The 25,698-nt window shown below is 34.9% G+C and overlaps 1 protein-coding gene across 2 annotated transcripts in view; it reads left to right on the forward strand.

The window, feature by feature from the left end:
* Positions 1 to 19,037: 19,037 nt before the first annotated feature.
* Positions 19,038 to 25,698, forward strand: part of LOC131048799 (protein ESMERALDA 1) — a 134,783-nt gene continuing 128,122 nt past the window's right edge. For both annotated transcript variants that reach the window (XM_057982869.2, XM_057982870.2), the window contains exon 1: positions 19,038 to 20,453. In XM_057982869.2, the coding sequence (XP_057838852.1) occupies positions 20,070 to 20,453 (384 nt within the window). In that variant the 5' untranslated portion in view covers positions 19,038 to 20,069. The remainder of the gene's footprint in view (positions 20,454 to 25,698) is intronic.

Here is a 25,698-nt window from a genome sequence, read left to right on the forward strand (position 1 = left end):
CCTTTTAAATAGTCAAGAGTCAGCCATTGTGTTTGTTGTTTGCATCTCTTCCTAAGAGAAATCCATTTATTTTTCTCTAAACCAATCCAAAAATAATGAAGTCTATACTTTGATGTTTGCACCTGCATTTCAGTCCATATGCCTGTAAAACTCCGTTTGTGCTTTTTGGTGTAGGCAACTAGAATTTGACACCTACCTACGTTTGATTTTCAATGCCTATGCTCTGACAAACCTGACCAATACCATCCATCCATGTTTTCCAAAATTTGCAATCCTTGTCACTAATCATGACAATCAGTGACCCTAGGAAGACCCGTCAAAACTACAATCACCTTCATTAACCAAATATCTAAAATCACTTTCATTCTTAATCTCCATAATCCTTTCATCTCCTTCTAAAGAACATCCTTAGGAACCTATACCCCCATTTCCACCTAAACCCCTTTTCTCAACTTTCATTTTGGATTTAGGAACACCAATCAATCCCAAAATCAATCCTCTCATCAATCAATTCTCCAAATTCTCAAATCCAACAAGGTCACTTGATTTAACAAAAGTTTGATTAGATCCTTATCCTTTGTAATCTCTAGCTAATATACTGCTTGATAACTTGCCTATCTAAAGTAGTATATTTAGTTAGCCCTAATCATTTGGATTAATTATCTTAGAAACTTGGTACTACTAAGTTAGTGGCATTCAAATATTTGCATATTATTTTGTTTTGGAATTTTTTATCCCAAGTATAAGAAGATAAAATCCCACAAAAAATCCCTTTATTAAGGATCTATACATTACCAATCTTATTTTGACATTAATCTAATCCAAAATTAAACATTCATTCAACAATACCAAAAATCAAGGTCCCTAATCCACAAGTCGTATTCCTAGTCCAAGAGTATATAATCCTTCAACTAATCTCAATCTTGACTAAACCAACCTTAGTCCAACATCGCTCCACTTAGATATCCTCAACCTTAGTCCAACCCAACCTAGCATCATATCCAAACTCAACCAAGACAAACTTTCATTTGACCAACCATAAATCCAAACACATCCCTCAATCATAACTAGGGTCATAATTGTATGGTATACACAAGGGCTCAAAGAAAAAACTCATGGAATCCAACATAATTGAACTCCCTTTTGGGATGCCTAACATGTTGAGTCCACCACAAACACCATGTGGGAACCAAAATTTTGTAGAGAAACTCATTGAAGTCTCCCCTAGGTTGGCCATGTTCATACAAGATGAGTATAACCAAGAAATGATGGAAAATATTATAAAGATGAGCCAAGATGCACTCCTATTAGAACTCATCCAAAATGGGGCTAGACTTCCACAAGATTTTTATATGTCATAACTCACCGACACATCCAACATAGAAGGTACATCCAACACTCCCCACCTACTAACTTGAAATAGAATCCACAATAGCCTTAATCCACCCTTACATAGAAATATACCTTCTAACACCACACATACAAGTACTCATCCAGCCATACCTTTACACCCACAAACAATACAGCCAACATCATCCATAGTAGTCTCTCACCCATAAGCACTACATGTACATCTCAACTTGCCCATACAAACACCAACACTAAAACTAACACCAGTACATTTTCCTATTTTTAGAAGGTCCAATGAATATTTTAGCATTTCCAGTTCTACACTTTTAGGATTATTCAAATCAAGGAATGCATGAGCCCCAACCTCGATTAAGACCTGAAAAATAGTTTTTGTGCTTATTAACAATCAACCTATGAGCATCTCCAACCTATCTGCAAAGCTCTAGTACTATAGACCTATTAGAGGCATACTTGGGTAGTTTATTAGGAGCAATGGTGCACCCTACTACTCTAATGTATGTAAAATTCTTGAACTAGATGAACTAACTTCCCAGTCTCTTTATTTCAACAACCAAATTTGGAGACAATATTTTTCAAAGTCTCCCTCCCAACTTCTAATAATTACAAATATAAATTCATTATTGAAAACCTTGTGGCACTTCCTAATTCTTTCTAGGGTTAATTGCGGGTAATGATTGTCTATTCTTACTCTAGGGTCACTTAGTGAGCCTTTCCTTCACAGACCTCGGTAGGTTGTCTGTGCAACAGGTAGATAGACTACATAGGAGGTCATATAAAACTTGGGGTCATTCTTCACTTTGACCAACTAATCATGCAAGCTATCACTTAACATATTCCCCCAGTCATTGGAACTCTTTAGCTTATGATAATCCAACAACTATGCTCAGAAGAGTAACTAGGCCCCTTGCATCCATGTCCAACAAGCTTTGGTGTATGATCTTCAACTTCTCCAATTGTAACCCTTTTCAAGGCTTATCAAATAATTGATTATTGATTTAGTCCATTGGGTCTTTATACTTGTTACAGTATCATTCACCTGCAGTGACTATGATCTTAGCATAGTCATCACAAGTAGGGATGGCAAATACTTTCTCAATTGAATCAGGCAAGATATCTAATATTAGTTATCCTAGAGGCCCACCGACCCTTCTCTCATCTACATTATACCATCTAGTAAATGCCAAAATTAGATTAGGAGATTGTAGTGAAATTGGGAATGCAACCACCTGCACTAATTTGGACCTCATCAAAGATGTATCCCAATAACTTCTACCACTTAGATTAGACATCTTCTCAAGGAATTCATTAGGGTTTATGTGACTCAAATCTATATCAGTGATACTCCTATTTGAAGACACTAACTTGGCAAGAGGAAAGTATCCAAGGAACTTGTACTTCATTGGTACTGTACTCTTTCTCCAGACATCACACTCTTTTCTCAAAACATCTTAGGTTAGAAATGTATACTTTATGTGATGCCTCATTCATTTTATTATTACTTACTACATTGAAATCACTTCTTTAGACTACATTTCATATCAAAACCCTAAATCTATCAACTCAAAAAAAAATTGTGATTCTATTTTTAGGCACACACCAAAGATCAAGGATAGACCATCCTTGATACCCCTTTTGGGATAAAAAATGAAGACTTCGATGCCCACTATTTAAAAGTCCATACAACATATGGTAGAGGTCGAGGCATGTCGGGTTTGATTGGTTTGTGCAGTAATTAGGTTACAAGAGATATTGATGCTCGATCATCAAGGGCAACCAAGAAGATTCATGTCAGGGATCAGGGTGCTCAAGAGATAATGTATCTTTTATATCTGGTATGAATTATGGTTTCAAAGTACAATACCTAGTGTGAACCTGTGATATTGTCAATTTGATTTCAAGAACAAAACTAAGCAATAATTATAGCAAGCCAAAAAGTAAATTCATTCCATTTGAAAATGTTCTATATACAAAGTTCATGGGATCCCAAGGGTCACCAAAATCCCCTTGGAATTGAAAATGAATAATTTGGAATGTTTATTATAGAATAAAAACCCAAAGCTAACAAAATTATCAAAAAACTATATTAAAATTTTGTCCAACTTTGAAAAGTCATAACTTTTCACTCGGAACTCGAAACTATAAACCTTTTTCACCATTGAAAATATCTCCAAGAGATTTCCAAAGTTTCAAGGGCTAAAAATGCTTCGAAGACCTCCAAAAATGTTATTTACTAAAACATAGTAAATACCAAAAAAATATATTTTTGATATTTTCCATCACTGCTTGTTTCGTGATCAATATCCTTGATGCTTGATAAGCCTTGGATTATCGAGGTTAGGGGTTGGGGATCTAAGAGTAACCATTTCATTTGTAGAATGGGTAAACCTACTCAACACTATAGGGCAGCCTTAATATCACTTCTTCCAGAGGCCTATAGACCCTTCTCTCATATGCATTATACTACCTAGCACATACCAAGATTAGATCTCGAGATTGCAATGAAATTAGGAATGCAACTACTTCCACTAGTTGGGATCTCACCAGAGATGTATCCCAATAATGTCTACCACTTGGACTAGACATCCTCTTAAGGAATTTATCAAGGTCGATGTGACCCAAATTTGTATTAGTGATACTCCTATATGCAAACACCAACTTGGTAGGGAAAAAGTATTCAAGGAATTTGCAATTCATTGGTACTACTCTTTCTCCAGACATCACACTCTTTGCACAAAACATCTTGGGTTAGAAACATATACATGATGTGATGCCTCGTTCATTTCATTATTACTAAGTACTACATTGAAATCACTACTTTAGACTACAATTCAAATCAAAACCTTGAATCAGTTAACTCAAAAAATTCCATGCTTCTATTTTTTGGCACATTTTGGGGATCAATGGTAGACCATCCTTGATACCCATTTGGTATCAAGAAAGAAGACCCTTGATGCCTAATATTTGAAATTCCATACATCATATGGTGGAGGTTGGGGTGTTTTATTTCATTATTTCATGTATTGATGCTCAATCATTGAGGGCAACCAAAAAGATTGTATAAGGTAGGGAGCACTAGGTTTCTCAAGAGTCAATGTATTTCTTATATCCTCGATGCCCCATTGCCTAATAAGCTAAGGATTATTGGGAGTTAGGGGTTGAGGGTAGGAGTAACCATTTCATTTCTAGAATATGTAAACACAATCAACATTTCTTGACAAACTTAAACTTTTTCATAGGATTGGAATTTTACTTTGCTCATTTAGATCCACTACAGTTTTTCTGATTATTTCTTTGACCATTGGCCATTAGGGCGTGCCAAAGCGCAAGTAGGGAATCAGGTATATGAGAGCTCTAATTCAAATTGATTTAATGGAGGTGGCTATTAATAGAAAGATTGAGGTTTTGACCTTTTATTAGAGTTGACTAATCTTGGTGTTCCAAAAGTTCATTTTGGGTATTACGTCTGATTTTTTTCACTTACCCTTGAAGCCTAGTTTTCTCTACTTGAAGGGTTTATACTACAAGCCCTATATTCAATTTTTTCTACCATGAATGCATGCACAAGAGTGGGGGTAAGATAGGCAAAAATAAAAGCTCCAAAGTTCAAATCCATAGCTTGTCAAATGATGAGGAAGAACCCTAAAGTGGTTGTGCAAGAAGACAAAAAGGAAAAACAAAAACACGAGGAGAGGGCATGTAGAATCCCAGAAGGAATTTCCCAACACAAGAAAAAGGAAACAATACACAAGCAAAAATTAAAAAACTAGAAGAACAAAACCCTACCTCAAACTCTAAGTAGAATCGACTACAAGGATGTTCAAAAAGTGATTGTGTGGTCACAAGTCACTCAAAATTTTCTCTTGCAAAGACAATGTCCATGTTCTAGGTCATGGGAAAATGATCTGTGAGCTCAAGAATTCAAAGATAAAGTAGGAAAATGAAACAACAAAGTTTCTTTTACAGGCACAATGATTGATGTAATCGACCACCTACTTCATTAAATGCAGTCAATGATTGTGGGTCAAAGGTCAAGTGAAAAAGAAAACATAGCCCTATTGAGGGTCAAGGGTTGAGGTATCACAGAACTTTCATCTATTACTAGATGATTGTTGAACCCCTAATGCTCGATCCTTGAAAGGGAAAGGACATCAGGGATTGGGGGTCAAGGTTGATGGTTCTAGATTGGGACCATCAAACTTGAAGGCTTGATCCCTGAAAGGAACAAAGCTTGGAGAGGAAAGCAAGATGGGGATTGGGGTTCAAGGATGATGGGTCGAAAGTTGGAACCATCAGTCTCGAATCCCAAATCTTAAGAAAAGGAGAGAAAAAATACAAGGGAAATAAATTAAAATAAATTAAAAAAAGACAACAAAAGGGGAAAACACCTTAAGGAAAAAAGAAAGCAAAAGGCAAAAATAAAAGGGGGGTCTCCACTTGGCCAGCTAGCAAAACGAGATGTGAATTGTGAAGCACAACTCAATGATGGATCATTATAACTTTCCCATTTCGAGGGAACACCAAACACTCATGAATGGTGGAAGGGACTACCTTGATCAATGTGAGTAAAGAATGACCCAACTTCACATGGATAATGGTAAAGGTAACATTTAAGCACTTAGTACCAAATTTTATGGGAAGGGTGATGGAACCTATAGTGGGATAAGTGAAACCATCATGCACCTTAATCAAGACTTTATATTTACCATATGTGTCTTATTGTGTGTAAATATGTTTTTTTGTAATAACATTCACCATACATATTGGATCAATAAACACTCCCCTTGAGAGTTTATTTTTTATTTTTGTAGTAATGTATAATGGACCATCAGGTGCTTTTTTGATATCACTTGACATAAAGGTAATGCTAGGTTCACACTTAGGCTTGGGTTTCTCTTTGTTAATCAAGTTTACAACATTATTGGCTTCATTAGATATCTCATGAAATCTATAAAGCCTCTATCATTATGCTCAACAACATTGGTAGAATGGGAAGGCAAAGGTTTGATAAAGATTTACGAGTTTTGATTAGGAGGTGCTATAGATTTATTTCCTTTATCATTCACATCATCCACTACTATAGCATTAGTATCAATGAGGTCTTGAATTTCATGTTTTAGATGCATACATTTATCTGTGTCATTCCTACGATGACGATGGTATTGGCAAAAGGCTTTTGAGTCAAAAGAAGGTGGCAAAGTTTTGTAAGTATCTATAGGACATACACAAAGAAGCTTCATCACATTATTGTTAATCAATTGAAGCATGATACTATGTAAGGAATCAAAAGGGGTGTGAAGATGTGATGCTTGAATTTAGAGGAAAAGTGAGCTACAACAGGGGTAGATGTGGTTGCAACTTAGGTATCAATATGATTGGGATAACTATTTCTATTGATCTTAATGCAATTCTTGTTTGGTTTTCTAAATTTGTTAAATTATTGATGAGCATCTTCCTTCCTATGATTTGGAGTCAGAGATGTAGAGGCTTTATATTGACTAATATGAAGTGTTGTGCACAATTGTGTGAAAGATGTTCAAACTCACAAAACAAAAGTTGATCTCCAATATCTTTTTGTAAATTATTAATTAAAATCATTCGAATATTAGCCTTGGGAAAAGGATAAGCAAATTGTGCATACAAATGTTTATATCTATCAATAAAATCACCCACTTTTTCCTTCACACCTTGTTTAAAATGCACTAAATCAATCAAAGTAGCTTATGGGCCAATATTGCTTTGAAAATGTTGAATGGATGCATCCACTAATTGTTGAAAACTAACAATTGAGTGAATAGGAAAGGAGAAATACCATTCTAAATATTTGTCTTTTAAAGAGAAAGGGATGAGTTTTGCAAAAATATTTTGGTCATTGTAGAAGTCATTGCATAAAGTGGAAAATATTTTCACATGAGTGTGGGGGCCACCTTGTCCATTACATTTCTCCAAAGGGGAACACCAATGTGTTGCGGAAGAGGAGTATGAAGGATGTCAATCGAAAGTGGGCTACTTGCAAAATATATAGGGATAGTGGATTTTGATTGGGTTATGGTGGCCAATTACTGTTGTAAGGATGAAACATTTTACAAAAAATGGTTTATGGTGGCCTTGGTGGATGAATTGGATTGAGAAAGGTTGGATTGTGGTGGAGGATTTGAAGGTGTAGTATGATGAGTATGTGGAAAATTGTGGTAGGTGGGTGGAAAGGACGGTTGAGAAACAAAAGATAGATTGGTTGTTCAGGTGGAATATAATAATATTCATTGATAAGATTCCCCACACTACTAACATGGATAAAATTGCCATTTTGTGTTGTGACAACCATGATGGAAGATGTACATTGGGTATAGATGTAGGTAGAGGCATGGATATCTCAACTTGGGTTGGAAGAGCGGAATGTCCAAGAACTTCAAGACAACTAGCCAACTTCATAACGTTATCATCCACTATGTGAGCTACACCACATAAAACATCCACACCATGTTCATCATTTGAATCAACTTCCTTAAACCCTCAATCAAGGGCATTGCCTCTCCAAATAAGTGCACTTGACTCACAAATTATTGAATATCTTCCAATTTCCTATCAGTATTACCCAATTGTACATTAGACACTTGAGTTGAAGAGTCATCCTCAACATGAGAAACATGAAGGGAAGGATTTTCAATAGTGTTAGGCAAGGAAGGTATTGGATTAAGAGAAGGGGATTCACCAAAGCTCCTAGGGAATAAGTTAACCAACTAAGGCTCAACACCTTTAGTGTTTAAACTATGGGAAGTCATGAGTCTATAACTTCTTCTCACAAGGATATTGGATTCAAAACAACACGTTATGAAACTCATACACAAGCACAAGCTCCAACAACATGCAATTTCTCCTAAGAAACAAAGAAGGAAATCTAGAGGCAAAGAAAAAGGAATTGGTTTATCCTCTAAATACATTTTATACATTTGTGATGATAATGCAAAAAAATAACAAATGTTATGCAATTATAACAATTAAACAAATGATTGAGAAATCTAATAAGCAATTAAATAATTAATTAACCACCTATTTAAGAAAAGTGAGCTAAAGAAATGATGATCAAAGCACATAAAAGATGAATTAATGTCTCAAAATGCAAAAATTGTATGCAATTATACTCAGATCTCAATATCCAAATAAAAAATTATGCAAGCAATATCAAGATCACCAAAATGAAAAGCAAGGGGGAAATGGGGGTTCACTAATCTAAATATGAAAACTAGGAATCAAACCCAATACAATCAACTTTAATTGGAGAACAACCAATTAGGCCCAATTTTAGTTCCTTGGGAGAGCTAGGTGCTTTCTATTGATTATTAATTTTTGATTGGATATGATTGGATATGATAAAGAAAAAAAATGATGCAAGAACTATAAAATTTAACAAGAAATAACATGAACAAAAAAATACAAAATTGTAAATAAGAAAATAAGCACAGATCTGGAAATGAGATAATAGAGGAACTTGCATCTACAATATGGGCCTCAAGTGTCCTCCCAAAATTTTCTATGTGCGGATTCCAGATTAGGATACTTTGCAGAATGTCCTCTCAAAATTTTAGTAGAAATGTATTAAACATTGGTACTGGTTGACAATGACTAGGGTTTTTTGGCAGTTTTGAATTTGAAACTATGTATCTCTATCTACACTTTATGAATCTGTAACTCTTTGTTGTCGAATCTAGAATTTGTAGAAAAATAAGAGAAAAGTGTTGGGTTGTAAAGGGGTTTTCCGAAGTCAATCCTCAAGTAGGAATTAACCTCCACTAAAGAAACAATGATTCAAACGAGAGCTTACACTTCCAGATAAAATGGTTGAAAACCTTAAGAAAATGCATAATTGACAAGGTATACCTTTTCTATGAATCTTCTTTCCTTGAAGCTTCATGAAAGGTTGATTTTTCTTAGTAGGATTCCATGCATGCCTTCACTCATGGATGAAAAATATAAAATTGTTCATAGATGCTAAATTGAATGCTTGAATACTTAAATACTTGATCTCTCCTTCATTGCCTAAAAAATGCTTGATTATAATTGCTCGATTGAAATTGAATTCCTTGTAAAGAGATGTTCAAATGAGGGGGTGAGATTTGTGTTTATACAAAACCTCAAGAAATATGTTGAAAATTTGAAGAAGACTAACATTGACAAGCACTTTCTTGCTCAACAACTTTTTGACTATTGAGGGTTCAAATTTGGGCCTGGAATGGGAGGACTATGGTGCCTAACACCAAGTCTAGGAGGTCTACAACATCTAGTGCCATTGTCTTGGTATTTTAGCTACAAATTGGGTCAATGAGCATAAAAGGTGCTAAGGTTCCAAATTTGGCTATGGCTTGAGCACAATTAGTCGAAATCAAGGGCATGGGGGGGAAACCACCAAAGTGAGCCCCAAATGAGTGTGAATTGTATGAGGATACATTTAAAATTCTAATTTTTTTTTTTTTTTTGGGGGGGGGGGGGGAACAATAGACACTATGTTATGTTTATTTGATAAAAACAAGATCACTTAGTGTGGACCCCCTTTTGAAACCCTTAATTTCCACCGTTTTCAAAATAAAAAATAGTCTAGAAAGTGGATTTGGAGCACTACAATTCTTGTTCTTATTGCATATTCAAATTTTGAGTGTAACTAACTTCAATTTCTCATCGAAGTTTAGAATTTGCTAATTTCAGGAAGAAAAAAATGTTGCATCTTAAGATTCCCTTTTGATCCCCCATCTTGGTGCACTTACCCAATCATTCGACTTAATATATTGTGTTTCTAGATGTTGGGCATGATGCAAGGATGGTTACTATTTATTCTAACAATCAAATTGTTATTTGTTTGGCAAAGAACCCATGCTTCCATCCTAGAATGAAGCATATTGATGTTCATTTCTATTTTATTTGTGACTTGGTGGAAAATGGGATAGTGAAACTTGAGAAAGTTGATACTTTGACAAATGTTGTACATTCATTGATGAATTCTATGAGAATGAATAATTTAAGATGGTGTTTGGAGTATAGAGGCTTCTCAACCCCTAGTAGTTTATTTTATTTTTCTATTGACTCTTGCAAGGTGTTTGACAAGTGGGAGAATGTTGGGAATTAAGGTGTTTCAACCTTTGCAATTTTCTACCATTTTTTAATTAATTATATTTATTTATTTGCCTATAGTGTAATTTTGCATGCACATACTATTGTCATATTGTGAGAGTTAGCATGGTGACTTGCCATCCTATTGGGAACATGAAATATATATCTTATCCTCACATGAGGATGTAGACATCCCATTTGAGGTGGCATTATTCCAGCCATGTGTGAACATCTTGTGTAGCATGTAATAGGTTATGATGATTTATGATAAATGATAGATTTTATGACATATAAGAGCCAACATTTGAATGGAATACATATGACAAGTGTCATGAATCATCTTTGCATGGATATTTTGGCTGCCCAAGTTGGGTTATGTCATGTTGTAAGAGAATCAACTATTTTTAGTTAATTATGACAACTTCTAAATTACAATATATTCTATGACAACTATAAGATGCATAAGAGCATATGTCATAACCTATATTTTTACCAATTCTAGATGTCCAAGATTGAGAGGAAAAATCCAAATGTTATCACAACTGTAAGAGGTGTAAGGGAATATTGCACAAGTGTCTTTTTGCAAGTAAAAGGCATGGGAAAGTGTACCATGTGGATTTGAAATCCCATGCCTTGTTTCTTTGTCTAGAAGCTTTCCAAAAGCTTCTATAATCTCTATAAATAAGGTGCATGAGGATTTATATTCATAGGTTGATTTTTAGGTACTATTATGCTACTAAGATTGCTCCCAAATTGTGAAGTGGTGAACTCCTTAAGGAGTGTAACTCTGCAAGTGTATTGTAACCTTTATTGTTTACAAATTAATAAATTGGGTTGTGCTTTGGACTGTGGGGTTTTTTTCTCCTGAAAGGGTTTTCTCCTTGTATGCTGGTGTTATGGTATTGTATTTATTTTTTGTGTGTTGTGCATCTCATCACTATAACTGTTAAAAATTTTAAAAAATGCAATATCTCATCTCCTTACATTGGTGTTGGAAGCGTTTCCATATATCTTGCTTCCTTTCAATGCCAAGGAGAGGAATATAAGAAAAGTCCAAAACTAGTACCCTACTTTATATGAACTAAATATCCTTTTGAATTGTTTAAAAATTTGCTTAAATTCATGTTGTTTGTTAGAAATGAAGGTAAACAAAGTTCTACAGTATGTTATGCTACAAATCTAAAATTCAATCTATATGATACCAATAGAGATTTAAGGAAATATAAATAACAATAATAAGAAATCAATAAACATAAAAAAAAATCACACAACACAATATTTATGTAGAGAAAAACACTTTTGGGTTTTGGGTTAAAAACTCCACTAGAAAAAGGTCAAGTTTGTATTATCTTGAAATAAGATTACAATACAATCATTTGGTTCTTTTTACATAAAAAATGGTAACATTTGTGGACCCATGCAACCTCACACTATTGAATTGGTTGAATGGACAAGAATACTGAGGGGGGGCGGGGGGTTGTGAATAAATGCTATATCAATCTCATCAATTAATTTCGTCAACATGAAACAACAAATGCATAATAAACAAATAACACAACCACAAAGTGAACACCAAAATTTATATGTCCAAATGGGAAAAACCACGGAGAGGGTTAACTCTTAAGATAATATAACTAGTTATTTGGTGTTTACAAAATGGGTGGCTCACTATTGGATGGCTCACTACTAGATTACAAAGATGACTCATTGCCAGAAAGCTCACTGTAATAGAAATAAGTGAATTAAGGAAAATTGAATCTCCTAATGCATTAAGTCAATTCTAGATTAAGTTCAGATAACAACTCACAAAACTCACAACAGATTTGGTAAGGGATCACTGTACCACTATCCACAATCACTTGCAACAAGTTTGGTAAGGGATTACTGCACCACTTTGTCGAACCGGCTATTTGCAGCAAATCTGATAAAGGATTATTGCAACGCCTTCTACACTCTGACACACCTTCACTCATATACTACTCACATACTAACTCTGTCATGTATACACTTCTTATTCTACTATACACCTCAAGCATATTCTATGGAATACCACACACGCACAGTCTCTCATTATGCACACACACTCTACTCTTCTTCAATTGTTACACTATATTGCTTTCCCACATCCTCACATCTTCTATATATATATACTAGTAAGCCCATACACCATACTATGTCTACCAAGCATAAGTGATTTACACAATAACGTACTACTCGGATCAACACGTTATCCAAAACATACCTCAACCAAAAATAGGATAAACAAGTTGGCCTTCACCGATCTTCCACACACTTCATTTATCGAAATGTACACCTGAATTACCAGAACAAAGCAAGGGTCTACCAAACCCATAGACTTGGACCCATAAGCACAAATTCCAAGCACAACAACTCCCAAACTCCAAGATACAGATACCACATATTATAGAACATAGAACCATGCAATAGATATAACTGATATAATTGACATGACTAATATAAATGATGCCAAAACTAGATACAAACCATGATAAGCAAAACACAAGATTCTAGAGAAGAGGATCTTCCAAAAATGACTCCATTAGATCATACATGCTTACTGCTTCATATCACATTCATACCTATCTTCCACTATTGCTCAACTTGCAATACCAAACTACTTATGACACATCCAATCTTAACCAGATCATCAAGTTTGACATCAATGACAACATTCACACAAATCCAATAATCTCCCCCTTTGTCATTGATGAAAAAACATCTCAGAAATAATAAACTCATAAACATGTCTCCCCCTTACTCATATATCTTCATTGCTCTACCTTTCTCCTTATTTCTCCATTTTCTCCATTTACCTTTCTCCCCCTTTGACAACAAGGACAAAGGGTGCCTTTGATTGAAAAGAAAAGAAAGAAAAATAAATGCATTCAACTACCAAAAGAATGTCAAAATTGCATACCAACTCAAAAAGGCTCTCAACTGCTTTTCTTTTGAAATATCTGTTTGTATTTCTCCTTAAGCTCTGGAAGGAGAACCTTCCTGGACTAAACAACCAATTTAATACTAATCGATAAACTCCTACACTCCACCAACACATCAACAACATGAGAAAAACTATTCAGAGCATACGGATTCTGCTCATACTCAACAATAACATCATCAAGCAATATTGAAAAGTGCTCCAGTTTAGCTTCAACAATTTCCTTGATTTTCCAGAAAACACTCACATACTCTTCCCCCTGTCTCTGCAAAAACCACAACTTAGCTTGCAAAGAATTCACCTTTTTCCTTTGCTCTCCATCCTTGCCACTCAAAAATTAAATGACTTGCTCATAGAACTCAATTCTTCTTCAATGGTTTCAATCTTTACTTTGTTCTTCACCATAGCAGTCCGCCATGAAAGATAATACCTATAAACTCTGCTAGTACTATTGATACAATTTCTCATCTCATTCATGCATTCTGATAAAGTTCTTTTAGCATCTTCACATTTCTTCAATAAATCCTACATGTTATCAACTCCTTCCTCTGAATCTTCTTCATTTTGCACTGCAACCTCCAATTCTTCCTTAGCCACAGGGGATTGTGAATCATCCAAATCAATGACTTCTTCCCGTTTCTTCTCTTTCTGCTTCTTCTTAGGTTCCTGAGAACCAGAAGACTCAATCTCCTTATGCTTCCTCTTCCCAGAGGCTAGACCCTCCTTAACCGAACTAGTAGCAGGGGATACAGGACTAAAGATCCACATATTCATAAATGATTTGAAATAAGCATCGCATGCATCTTCTCTCTTATCCAGCCCATTAAAATATTAAAATTTTTGTCTAGCAACCGAGACTCCAGATTCTCATATCACATTCTCTTCCATTGAAAGAGACCCCAGATAATACATAGCCAAACACGCAAGCAATGATCCAAACTGGAAAGGGTTATCTTGATCTTTTATCATTTTGATATTATGTAACAATTGATTCTTTAATAATTCACTCAAATTGAACACAACATCTTCCATAGCAATCATGTGCGCAACATACATTGCAATAGCTGAAGTAAAACCTTTCCTAGTCCTGAACTAAATCTTATAAGATATACCATATGCAACATAACTCACAACGGAGCTGATGATTTTGTCGATCAACAATGCTCTCTGATCACTTGTCACACCGGTTAGGTTTTCAACCTCTTTATTCTTCACTGTCTTCTTAACTAGTATACTCCCACAATTGCACATGCCAGTAACAACCGAAATAATGTCCTTCGTGATTGGATAAGATTTATCCAACATGATACATTCATTTTGCACATGGATCAAGATTAACTTGATTACTTCCTCATTGTTGAACCACAAAATCTCACTCAATAAATCCATTCCTTATTGACTTAACTCTTTGACCTTCTGCGAATCTGCTTCGCTCAAACTTCTTTACATCTTTCTGATTTTCTCTGTGTCAAACCCATCTAGTCGTACCTTTTCCAAAGACTGGAAACTTTCGTTGCTTGATTCTCCAACAAACATCTTCAATTCCATTATTTTAACTTTTTCTATGCTTCTCTGCTCTTCACTCTTTAATTGTTGCTCCGCTCCTTAAACTCTTTTCATCGCACAATGATGAAAAATAATCTCAAATTCCCAAATTTATCTTACCAATTGTTTCTAGGGTTTTGCTGCCAAATAGTGTCTTGTCAATGATGTCAGCACACACATTGAATTACCGAATTACATCTTAGGTACAATCATGCCAAACCGACGACATGAACTACTTCAGAAGGGGGGATCAATATATTTTTCTTGAAAACTCCCCCTAAGTCGAAGCAATAAGCTCAGTTACTGGAGGAAGATGTGTCAGTACCAGATTCTGATACACTAGGCTTGTTCTCATTATTCACCACCTTCATTCTCCATACCATATGAATTCTTTCTTCTTTGATTCACTAGACTTCACTACATTCTTCTCCATAGACTTCTCCATACCAACTTCATTTGTGCACTGATTAGCATAATGTCTAGATTGCTTTCACTTGTAATAATTGGTGTTCCTTTGCATTGAATTTGCTGAATGTGTTCTATATCTGCACTTATTATCTTTGTGGCCATAACCATTGCATACATGATAATATCCATGAAAGTTACTATTCCCCTTATTTGCTCCAATCTGATTATGATTTTGACTCATAGCATGATTTCTACAGAAATTTTCCTTATGACCAAACTTCTTGCAATTTTAACATTGAATACTTCTACATTTTGTAACTTTATGACATAATTTATTGCATTGAAAACAATAACCATTAAATGATGGGTACCTTTACGCATTTGATTGTCGAACCAGTAGTCTCCTTGCAATAGATCTCTGATTTCGGGCTTTGCTTGCATCTTCAAGCTTCTTCTCTGCTTCTACCTTAATACCTTATTTTCTTTTGTCTTTATCATCCTGATTTGAACATTCACCAGTTTGAAATCCTAGTCTCGTCCTGTCTAAATGAGATTTCTGCATATTAATCAGATCTTCCAACAATTTACTACTTTCAAGAATTTTACTTTCTGCCTTCAACTGAACTTCATTTCTTGTTTCAGCTTCTCACATTCTTCAACCTTCAACTTAATTAACTCTTTCAGGGCTTCTTCTATCTTGTTCTTCTCCTCAATCTTCAACATCGAATCTTTAACAATTTCATTCATCTGCTTCAACTAATTATTAACTTCCTTATGTCTCAACTTGAACTTTCAGATTTGTCCTCGCAACTTCATTACACACTCATTTGCCTCTCTGATATTTTCTTTCAATTCATCATTCTCTGATTGCACACTTTCTAGATCTTCAAGAGCTGTTTGCAATTCCTCATCTAGATGATATTCTTCGATCATACTCATTGGTGCCATGATTTAACCAACAAGGATATCCCTCAAGTGGTTAAGATTTCAAGCAAGAGACTAAGCTCTCATACCAATTATTGAATTGGTTGAATGGATCGAAATACTTGAGAGGAGGGGGGGTGGTGAATCACTATTCCCATAATTCTAAAAACTTTTACTGCTATATCAATCTCATCAATCAATTTCATCAACATGAAACAACAAATGCATAATAAACAAATAACACAACCACAAAGTGAACACCAGATTTTATACGTGGAAAACCCAAATGGGAAAAACCATGGAGAGGGTTAACTCTCAAAATAATATAACTAGTTATATGGTGTTTACAAAATGGGTGACTCATTGTCGGATGACTCACTATCATATTACAAAGACGACTCACTACCAGAATGCTCACTGTAATAGAAATAAGTGAATCGAGGAAAATTGCATCTCCTAATGCATGAAGTCAGTTCTAGATTAAGCCTAGATAACAAATAACAAAAATCACAACAAACTGGTAAGGGGTCACTACGCCACTATCCACAATCGCTTGTAGCAAGTCTGGTAAGGGATTACTGCACCACTCTACCAAACCAACTACTTGCAACAGATCCAATAAAGGATTATTGCAACACCTTCTACACTTTGACACACCTTCACTCATATACTGCTCACATACTAACTCTGTCACTTGCACACTTCTTATTCTATTATACATCACAAGCATACTCTTCTTAATACCACACACACACACACTCTCATTAATCATAGACACACTCTTCTCTTCTTCAATTATCACACTATATTGCTTTCTCACATCCTCACATCTTCTATGTATATAATGGTAAGCCCATACACCAAGATACTATGTCGACCAAGCACAATTGATTTACACAATCATGTACTGCTCGGATCACCATGTTATCCAAAACAGGCCTTGACCAAAAATAGGATAAACAAGTTGGCCTTCACAGATCTTCCACACACTTCATTTACTGAAACGTATGTCTCAATTACCAGAACAAAGCAGTGGTCTACCAGACCCATAGACTCATACCCATAAGCACAAATTCCAAGCACAACAACTCCCAAACTCCAAGATACAAATACCACAGATCCAGAACATAGAACCATGCAACAAATATAACCGATATGACTGATATAATTGATACCAAAACCTGATACAAACCATGATAAGAAAAACACAAGATTTCAGAGAAGAGGATTTTCTGAAAATGACTCCAGTAGATCATACATGCCTTACTACTTCATATCACATACGTACCTATCTTCCACTGTTGCTCAACTTGCAATACCAAAACTACTTACGCCACATTCGGTCCTAACTGGATCACAGATTTTGACATCAATGACAACATTCACACAAATCTTACACACACTTCTCTACATTTACAAATAATGAATGCATAAATTTCAAATAATGCCATAAAATAATAGGATAATTATATACATAGGATTTACAATGTTTATAGTACATTAGTTGTGACAAAAATGCATACTCATTATATATTCAAATGCACCTCAAAGTGAGGGTAAAATGTAATAGTTAAATTTACATACTTGTGTATTCTCATTTTGATTTGAGCCTATTTTGATGGAATATTTCAATACAATGACATGTGGACAAGTGACATATTCTTGTGTTGAGTTTGACCCATGATCCATCCTTATCCCTATTTATATCACATTCATTTACATCTATTTTCATACATTGAAGCTTATCCAATCCATATTTACACCTCATTGATTAGCTTATAGTCACACCCATGTCGACATTCTTTTTCACTAGCTCAAATCAACTTTTCTCTATCTTAAGGGGATAAAAACTTAAATGGAATTTGTCCCAAAAAATTAAAATTTAAAATTCAAAGTTTAACACATCTAATATTTTTTAGTAACTACTACACACTAAATTGATACATGTTTTTGCAAATTGTTGTTATGCCTTTGTATTTATAAAAATGCATCTGTGTAACTAATATATTCATAAAGAAATGATTACAAGATGAAATAGTTATACCACTCTTCAATGTTTTGAAGTACAAAGAATCCAAGTCTACATCATAATCATATAAACCATTCACATGTTTGAGAATTTTATTTTTAATCATTACAATTAACTTTTATAATTTAACAATTGAATTCTATGTAAATGACCATTTTATAATCATTAATCTTAAAATTAAATATCCTATTCTCTATATATTTATTTATTAATATTTAAAATAAAATTTATTAAAAACATAATGACATTCTACATAATTATTTATAGATATAGCTAATTAAAAAATATAAAAACAATACAAATTAATTGACTCTGTAAAAGTCCTATTCAGACGTCAGATACTTCTGTTCATATCACATGAAAGCACGCTTAACTTGACCAGGCACGCGAGTAACTTAAATAGGTAAAGTGAAAATAAAAGCCGAAATATATGCAGTCTGACAGATGTCCGTCAGAAGCCGGACCTTGACGATTTGAGTAACCGGCACGTGTCCATTTTCTATCCCCGTTCAGTCAGCCACCCCATTACAGAAAAGTTGACAACAAAATTAAGTGAAAAAATTAACTGCAGTTTAGATTAGTTTGGACTCCGATTTTTATTTTTACTTTATTATAGTTTGGACTCCGTTTTTTTTATTTTTAGTTTATTATAGTTTGGACTCCGATTACAGTTGGTCAACGGATTGAATCCCAGCGATAGTGGCGTTTGAATTCACAATGAAGCAATAAAAAGGATTTGAGACATATTGAAATAGAAGCAAAATGACGGCATTTAGAAGCAAGGATTTGAGATATTTTAAGTAAAAACTCCATAAAATGAGAATAGATTCTGAAAATTTAAAGTAAAAGCTGAAGAAATTTGGAAAAGATTTGAAAAATCTTCGCTAAGAGCTGTAGAAAATGAGAATTTGACAGATATTAAATTTAAAGCTCCATAAAATGAGAAGAGATTCTAGAACTTCAAAGTAAAAGCGGAAGAAAATTGCAAAAGAATTGAAAAATCTTTGCTATAAATGAAAAATTGACAGATATTATGTAAAGAGTTTACGAAAATAAGATAGGTATTCAAAAAAATATAAGTAGGAGCGGAAGAAAACGAGAAAAGATTCCAAGCTTTTTTCAAAATACCAGAATAAAAGCGGAAGAAAATTAGAAAAAGATTTGACAGATGTTTTTATACGTAAAAGCCGAAGAAAACGAGACAAGATTTTAAAGCTTTGTGTGTGATTTTAAGGTCTGGTGGGTGCAAAGATCGAGTCTGGGCGAGTTGAGGAGGCCGCCATCAATGCAAAGAAAACAGCGTTTAATGCACGAGCGGGGATGATTTGAGAGGTCTGAAGAGATTCTAAGGCGTGTGTAGGCACGGAAGGAATCTTTGAAGAAAGCATTGTTGAATATAACAGGACATGAAGTTTTGATAGTTTTCTAATACACGCTTTGTATACGGATCGAACCTCGGCGCGGCGGAGTAAATAGAGAATGCCCAAGAACACAATAAAGATTTAGAGATTATTTTAAGTGTGGTTTCCTGGATGCTGCTCGGCGGAGTAAACGGTACGAAGATAAGTCTTGAAATTCTTGAAAACGGCGGTAAATTTACAAGGAAGTAATAAATTTAATAAAAGGTTTGAAGCGAAAACAACGATAAGTGCAAAGAAAACGATAAGAGATTTGGATTTTGATTTTAAGGTCTGAGGAAATGGAGTTAAATGCATAAGAAAAGAAGATACAGAAATGCATGCGTACAACCGCCTGTCAAGCAGCGCACACAGCTCGCCATCGCCGCCGTCTTCACCAAGGCGGTCCTCGCCGCGTTTGAGGCATGGAAGAAACAAGAGCGGCCGCATGCAGGGCAGTATCGGTCCACCCCTGCCCCCCCGGACGTTTATGCAGAAATTCGCGTGGCTTTTGCTCTCTGTGCTTCTGAAGCGTCACGGACTATTTTTGTTCGCACCGCTGATTTATATATCAGGAATGTTGCTTTACATGGGGACGGTCTCTTTTGATGCTGGAGAAGTCGTCAGGCATCATCTTGCGCCGGGGTCTGTGTATAGAAGCCCGCAGGTTTTCGAAAATCTCTGGCCCGCAATGCAAATTGACAACGAGACGCACAACACGGTTCGTTGTCTGATATTTTGATGGACTTTATTTCAATTTCTCTGAATCAACGAAAACAAACAACATTAAATTTTGACGTACTATTAGTTTTGGTTTTCTGATAATTGTGAAGAAGTTTAGGTTGTAGTTTTCTTTGTGAATTTTATTTTAATTAACGAGAAAAACAAGAAATAAATACATAATATTTTAGTTTTATTTGAATAGCCGAAAATAACAACGGAAATTGAGATATTTCAAGTTTTATTTTCTGTTTCTTTATTGGATTTGATGAAGATAACATGCAGAAAACTTGAAATAATTTAGGTTTTTGATTTGAGGGTAATTTTTCTATAGTATGTATACTGTGTAATTAAGTGTGGATTCTTCTGGATTCGACTGTGTAGAAGTATATGTGCTTGACGTGTCTGATACCCATACCCAATCCATTTTCAGGGCGAAGAAGATTAGGTTTTATTTTTCTGATTGGATTTTATTTGAATTGATGAAAACAACACAGAAAAGTTGAAATGGTTTAGGTTATGTTCTTCTGTTTGAGTTATATTTGAATTGATGAGAATAACTCATAGAAAATTTGAAATAATTTAATTTTTTGGCTTAAGTGTACTTTTTCTGCAGTTTAAATTTTTCCTAATTCCACTGTGTAGAAGTAGTCGAGTCCAACTTGTTTGATCTCTCTAGTTTATTCATCTTGAGGGAGAAGAAAATAGCTATTATTTTCTGTTACGAGTTTAATTTGAATTCATGAAAATAACTCACAGAAAATTTGAAATAGGTTTAGGTTTTATTCTTCTGTTTGTGTGTCAGAGCTCTCTACTAGATCCATTCGTAAGGAGAAGAAGTTTATGTTTTGTCTTTCTGTCTGGGTCTTCTTTTGAATTGATGATGAAACAAGCACATAAAATTTGAAGTGGTTCTGGTTCTCAATATAAGCTTGTTTTTCTGCGCTGTAAAAGTAAGGTTGGAGTCTTCTGATTTGCACTGGGTAGAAGTATTTGCATCCTCAGGTTTTGGGTCTCTCTACCGTAGCCATTTTCAGAGAGATAAGTTTATGTTTTGTTTTTTCGTTCAAGTCTTCTTTGAATAGAGGAAAACAAGAGAAAAAAATTGAACTAGTTTAATTTTTATTTTTGTGTTTGGGCTTTATTTGAATTGACAAAAAACACAGAAAAATTGTAACAGTTTGGGTTTTTAATTTAATTTTAGTTTTCCATGGTATGAAAGTAAGCTTGGATTCTTCTGAATTCGATTGCTATAAATATTTGTATCTCTTTTTTCAGGTATCTCCACCCTTCCGGGAGAAGAAGTTTAGGTTTTCTTTTTCTGTTTGAGTTTCATTTGAAATGACTAAAAACAGTGTACATAAAACTCAAAATAGTGTAGCTTGAGTTCGATTTGAATTAATGAGAAAAAGTCAGAAAATTTGGAATAGTTTAGGTTTTGTACCTAAGTTTTGTTTTTCCTCAATGTGAAAATAATTTTGGATTCTTCTGGATTCAATTGTGTTGAAGTATCTGTGTTCCACGAATGATATTCATGTAGTGGGGTCCATCTAAAGTTTAAGTTTTATTTTTCTGTTTACGTTTTATTTGAATTGATGAACATAAAAGTTTGAAGTAGTTAAGGTTTTAAATTTCAATTGGAGTTTATTTTTGTTGATGAAGATAACACACAAAACTTGAAGAATTAATTTTTTTTGATTTAAGGTTAATTTTTCTGTGGCATTAAATTTAGTTTGGATTCTTTTGGATTTGACTGTTCAGAAGTATTGTGGCTTACATTTCAGATTTCTCTCCTGGGTCCATCTCCTGGAAGAGGAAGTGTCGGTTTCATCTTTCCATTTGGATTTTTTCTGAGGTACAAGCTTTTTCCATCTTAGATAAGTCAATCTTAAAATTTTGCTACATTGGAGAAGGTGAAATCTCTATAGCAATCAGTGCATCCAAAATCAATGAGATCCTTTTAGTTCTACCGTGACAATATGCGTTTAGGTCTTTAGGCATACTCATCTCCAATGTGGGAGGGGAGAGTGTTTCGAATCTTCGATCAATAAGGCTATAATTTTTTTTTAAAAATTTTTATTGTTCAGTTTTTTTGGGATAAATTTAAAAATTTTATTTGAAAAGTCACAGTTTCCATAATTACACTATTCACTTTCAAAGATAAATATCTATCCAAGGGTACCAGCAGCAAAAGACAAAAAGCAAGAAAAATAGCAGAGAGGGTTAGAGACTCCCTTAAATTATTTTCTGACTTGAAATCTGGAGCTCGCTTTCTGTTTTTTAGCTCTCTGGCCTTTGTGGAAAATCCAATAATGGAATGGCTTCAGCATGCCAATCAAATCGTTAACCAGTATATACAGGCTTTCATGAACATGTTCTAGATCACAACATTAGTATCAATCACATTTAGAGTGTCTGACTGATTTTTGTAATACCCTTAATTTTTTTTGTTTTTTCTGATCTGTGTTTATCTCTGAATGCTGGGTTTGAGTTTTGTGATAGATAAACCATAATACAGAAATGGACAATGCAATGCAATGCAGTTATATATAAAGAGGATGACATCCAAAATGCATAGTATTTAAATACCCACAACTGAAAACAATTTTCAGATTTAACACAGAGTTCCCAGCAATATATCATCAAATAGAACAATACACAGATGTCCAAAATACATCAAAATCACAATACAAGCATACCAATTTGCTGCTGATGCAAAAATGGGACTGATGTAGTCTGAAATCAGTAAACTGGGACTCCAAGATGGAGCCAAGACCCTTCAAACCCCACTGCTCCTCCAAAATGATAACTTATTAACCAAGAGTGATAAACCTCCAGATGCCTAAAATGATGTACAAATCTGCTCCAAACCCTAGGTGTCTAAGCCTAGGAAGCTCACACCTCGCTAGGAGAGTGTATGGTCAGCAAGGAGGAGGTGCACCCAGCAAAACAAGGTCTGAAACCTTCAGTTTTGACACAACAAATCTGCTCTTCAGGTCCTCACAATTCTGTCCATTAAATCCCTTCGAAAACAGATGATGCAAACCAAGAAATCTCTTCAGATGAAGCCCAGATGTAGTTCCTGAATGAAACCACCAATCAAATCTACCAAGAAGGATCTCTCACCATCGAAGTAGATGCCCTCTGTGAAGGGGTTTGTTCCCACAAAGGCTTTGGTTGAACAAGTTCAAACCAATAGAGTCCTCTAATCAATTCTCCAGAACATGAATGCTGAAAATGAGTTCAAGAGGGCCTTTATATCTTCCTCAAAACCCCATGCCTCAATAACCGCTGCCAATTGACCACATCGTTGTCCAGATTGTTACTAAAAACTGTAAAAATGGACAAATTGTCTGAAACCCTTCCAGAAAGTGTCATAATGCGAATCTAAACCAACTGAGCTCAAAGCAACACTTGATAGTGCCCAATTAGTTGGATTGAACAGCCACCAAATCCTAAGAGTTTCCTAACCCTAACTCATTAGCCTATGGGAATCCACTGAATAGGCTAATGACAATCATTCTATTAGTGCTTAGGAAGGGGACATTACCATTTTCAAGAAGCCTTCTTTCTGCCTCATTGGAAACTACTCATCCAATTACTGTTCATTTTCTTGAGATGGTAGCAGAAATTACCAGAATTCTCCTCCTTTGAGTTCCTACTCAGCCAAGGATCATTTCTACTGGAAGGAGCAGCATCAAATTTTCCAATGTATTCCCAAGAAACCTTCAGTTTCTTAGAAGTAGAATAGTCCTAAAAAAATGCTTTTCTTTTGCCTTGGACCAGGAACTTGACTGAATATTCTTCCTCTTCTTGGCAATTGGATTGCTAGGACTGGGATAATCATGCTGTGAAATTCCAACCTTTGAGTAATCTAGGTATCAGAAACACGATGGTGGTGCCTTTTCAAGAAACGTGTAAATGGGAGAGGGATGGGAAATATTCAAGAAGGCTTCATTCTTTAAGCCAATTGAGGTAGTATTTCATTATTCAATTTAGCTTTGAGGAAATAGGTTTAATAAGATTAAACTTACCTTCATTTAGTTAGTTCCTTTGAATAAAAGCATCAGATAACTTATCTTGAAAACAAGAATTTTAGTGTTAGCTGGTCTACTTACACTTATATTTTGCTTTAAGATATCACATACATACACTATATGCAATGTTCAAATTTTAATTAAAAAATGCAATCAAAATGGAATAGCCAATAGAATGCAATGCATAGAAAGTATATTACTTTTTATTCTAATGAATGGTAGAAAAGTAGTGTTTTGCACATTGCATCCTAGATCAATACGAGGAGATGGCATTATGTTAGCATCTATGCATGCCTATTCAATCATTCAAAAAATTTGTGAGTACGTCAAATATTCATTTGGCATTGTTGTGTGGGAGATGAGATACTATCTCTAGAGACATGCTATGCCATGCAATGGCCAGACTATTCCCTTTAACCTATTGTGTGGAATATTTAGAATATAAGTGTAAAAGATATGGTATATAATCGTCTAATACAAAGTAAGATTTGGCTATGGATATAGCCTCCTAGGATCAAGAAGCTTCAATATAAGCACAACAGAAACCCAACATGAGAGAATGATTTTATTCTACCAAACTTTCAAAGGATTCAAACATACTATATGAATCATTATTCATTACAATGAGAAACCCTTGCATACATAGGCAAGAGTGAGATGTAGGTAAACATAAGATTATGACAGGCGTTTTGATCTTATGACTTGAGACAAAAGTGAATGCCCTAAGAATGCCCTCAATTAACTTAAGTAGATAAGAGTGAAACAAACTAATAGGGAAATTGGTTAGGCTATATACTCCATTCACATCAACACCCCCCTAAATGCAACTTAGGGAGAATGAGCAAACATGCGCAGATGCAATGAAGGGTCTTGGCTACAAGGGCTAACGAGGTACCCATGTACAAAAGAACTCTCACAAACAGAGAAAAGGTGAAAAAATTGTTGGAAAAACTCCTCTCCAAAAGAATGAAAACACATGATGCTTTCAAAAGTACGGGAAGGACAATACCCCATGCAAGGAAACGGTCCCTTCCATAATAGAGAAGAAGAGAGACCACATAGCCCCCCCGCGATTAGAATCTCTTGCTTTGGTGTTGTATGCTCAACAATGAATGTTGAAGATGATTTATGCAAGATGTCTTCCCATTCTCAAAATAAAAATGAGGGAAGAAATCTTAGGATGTGTGATGACTTTAGAATGTGCTCAAA

The sequence above is a fragment of the Cryptomeria japonica genome, chromosome 8 (genome assembly GCF_030272615.1).
Source record: "Cryptomeria japonica chromosome 8, Sugi_1.0, whole genome shotgun sequence".
NCBI lineage: Eukaryota > Viridiplantae > Streptophyta > Pinopsida > Cupressales > Cupressaceae > Cryptomeria > Cryptomeria japonica.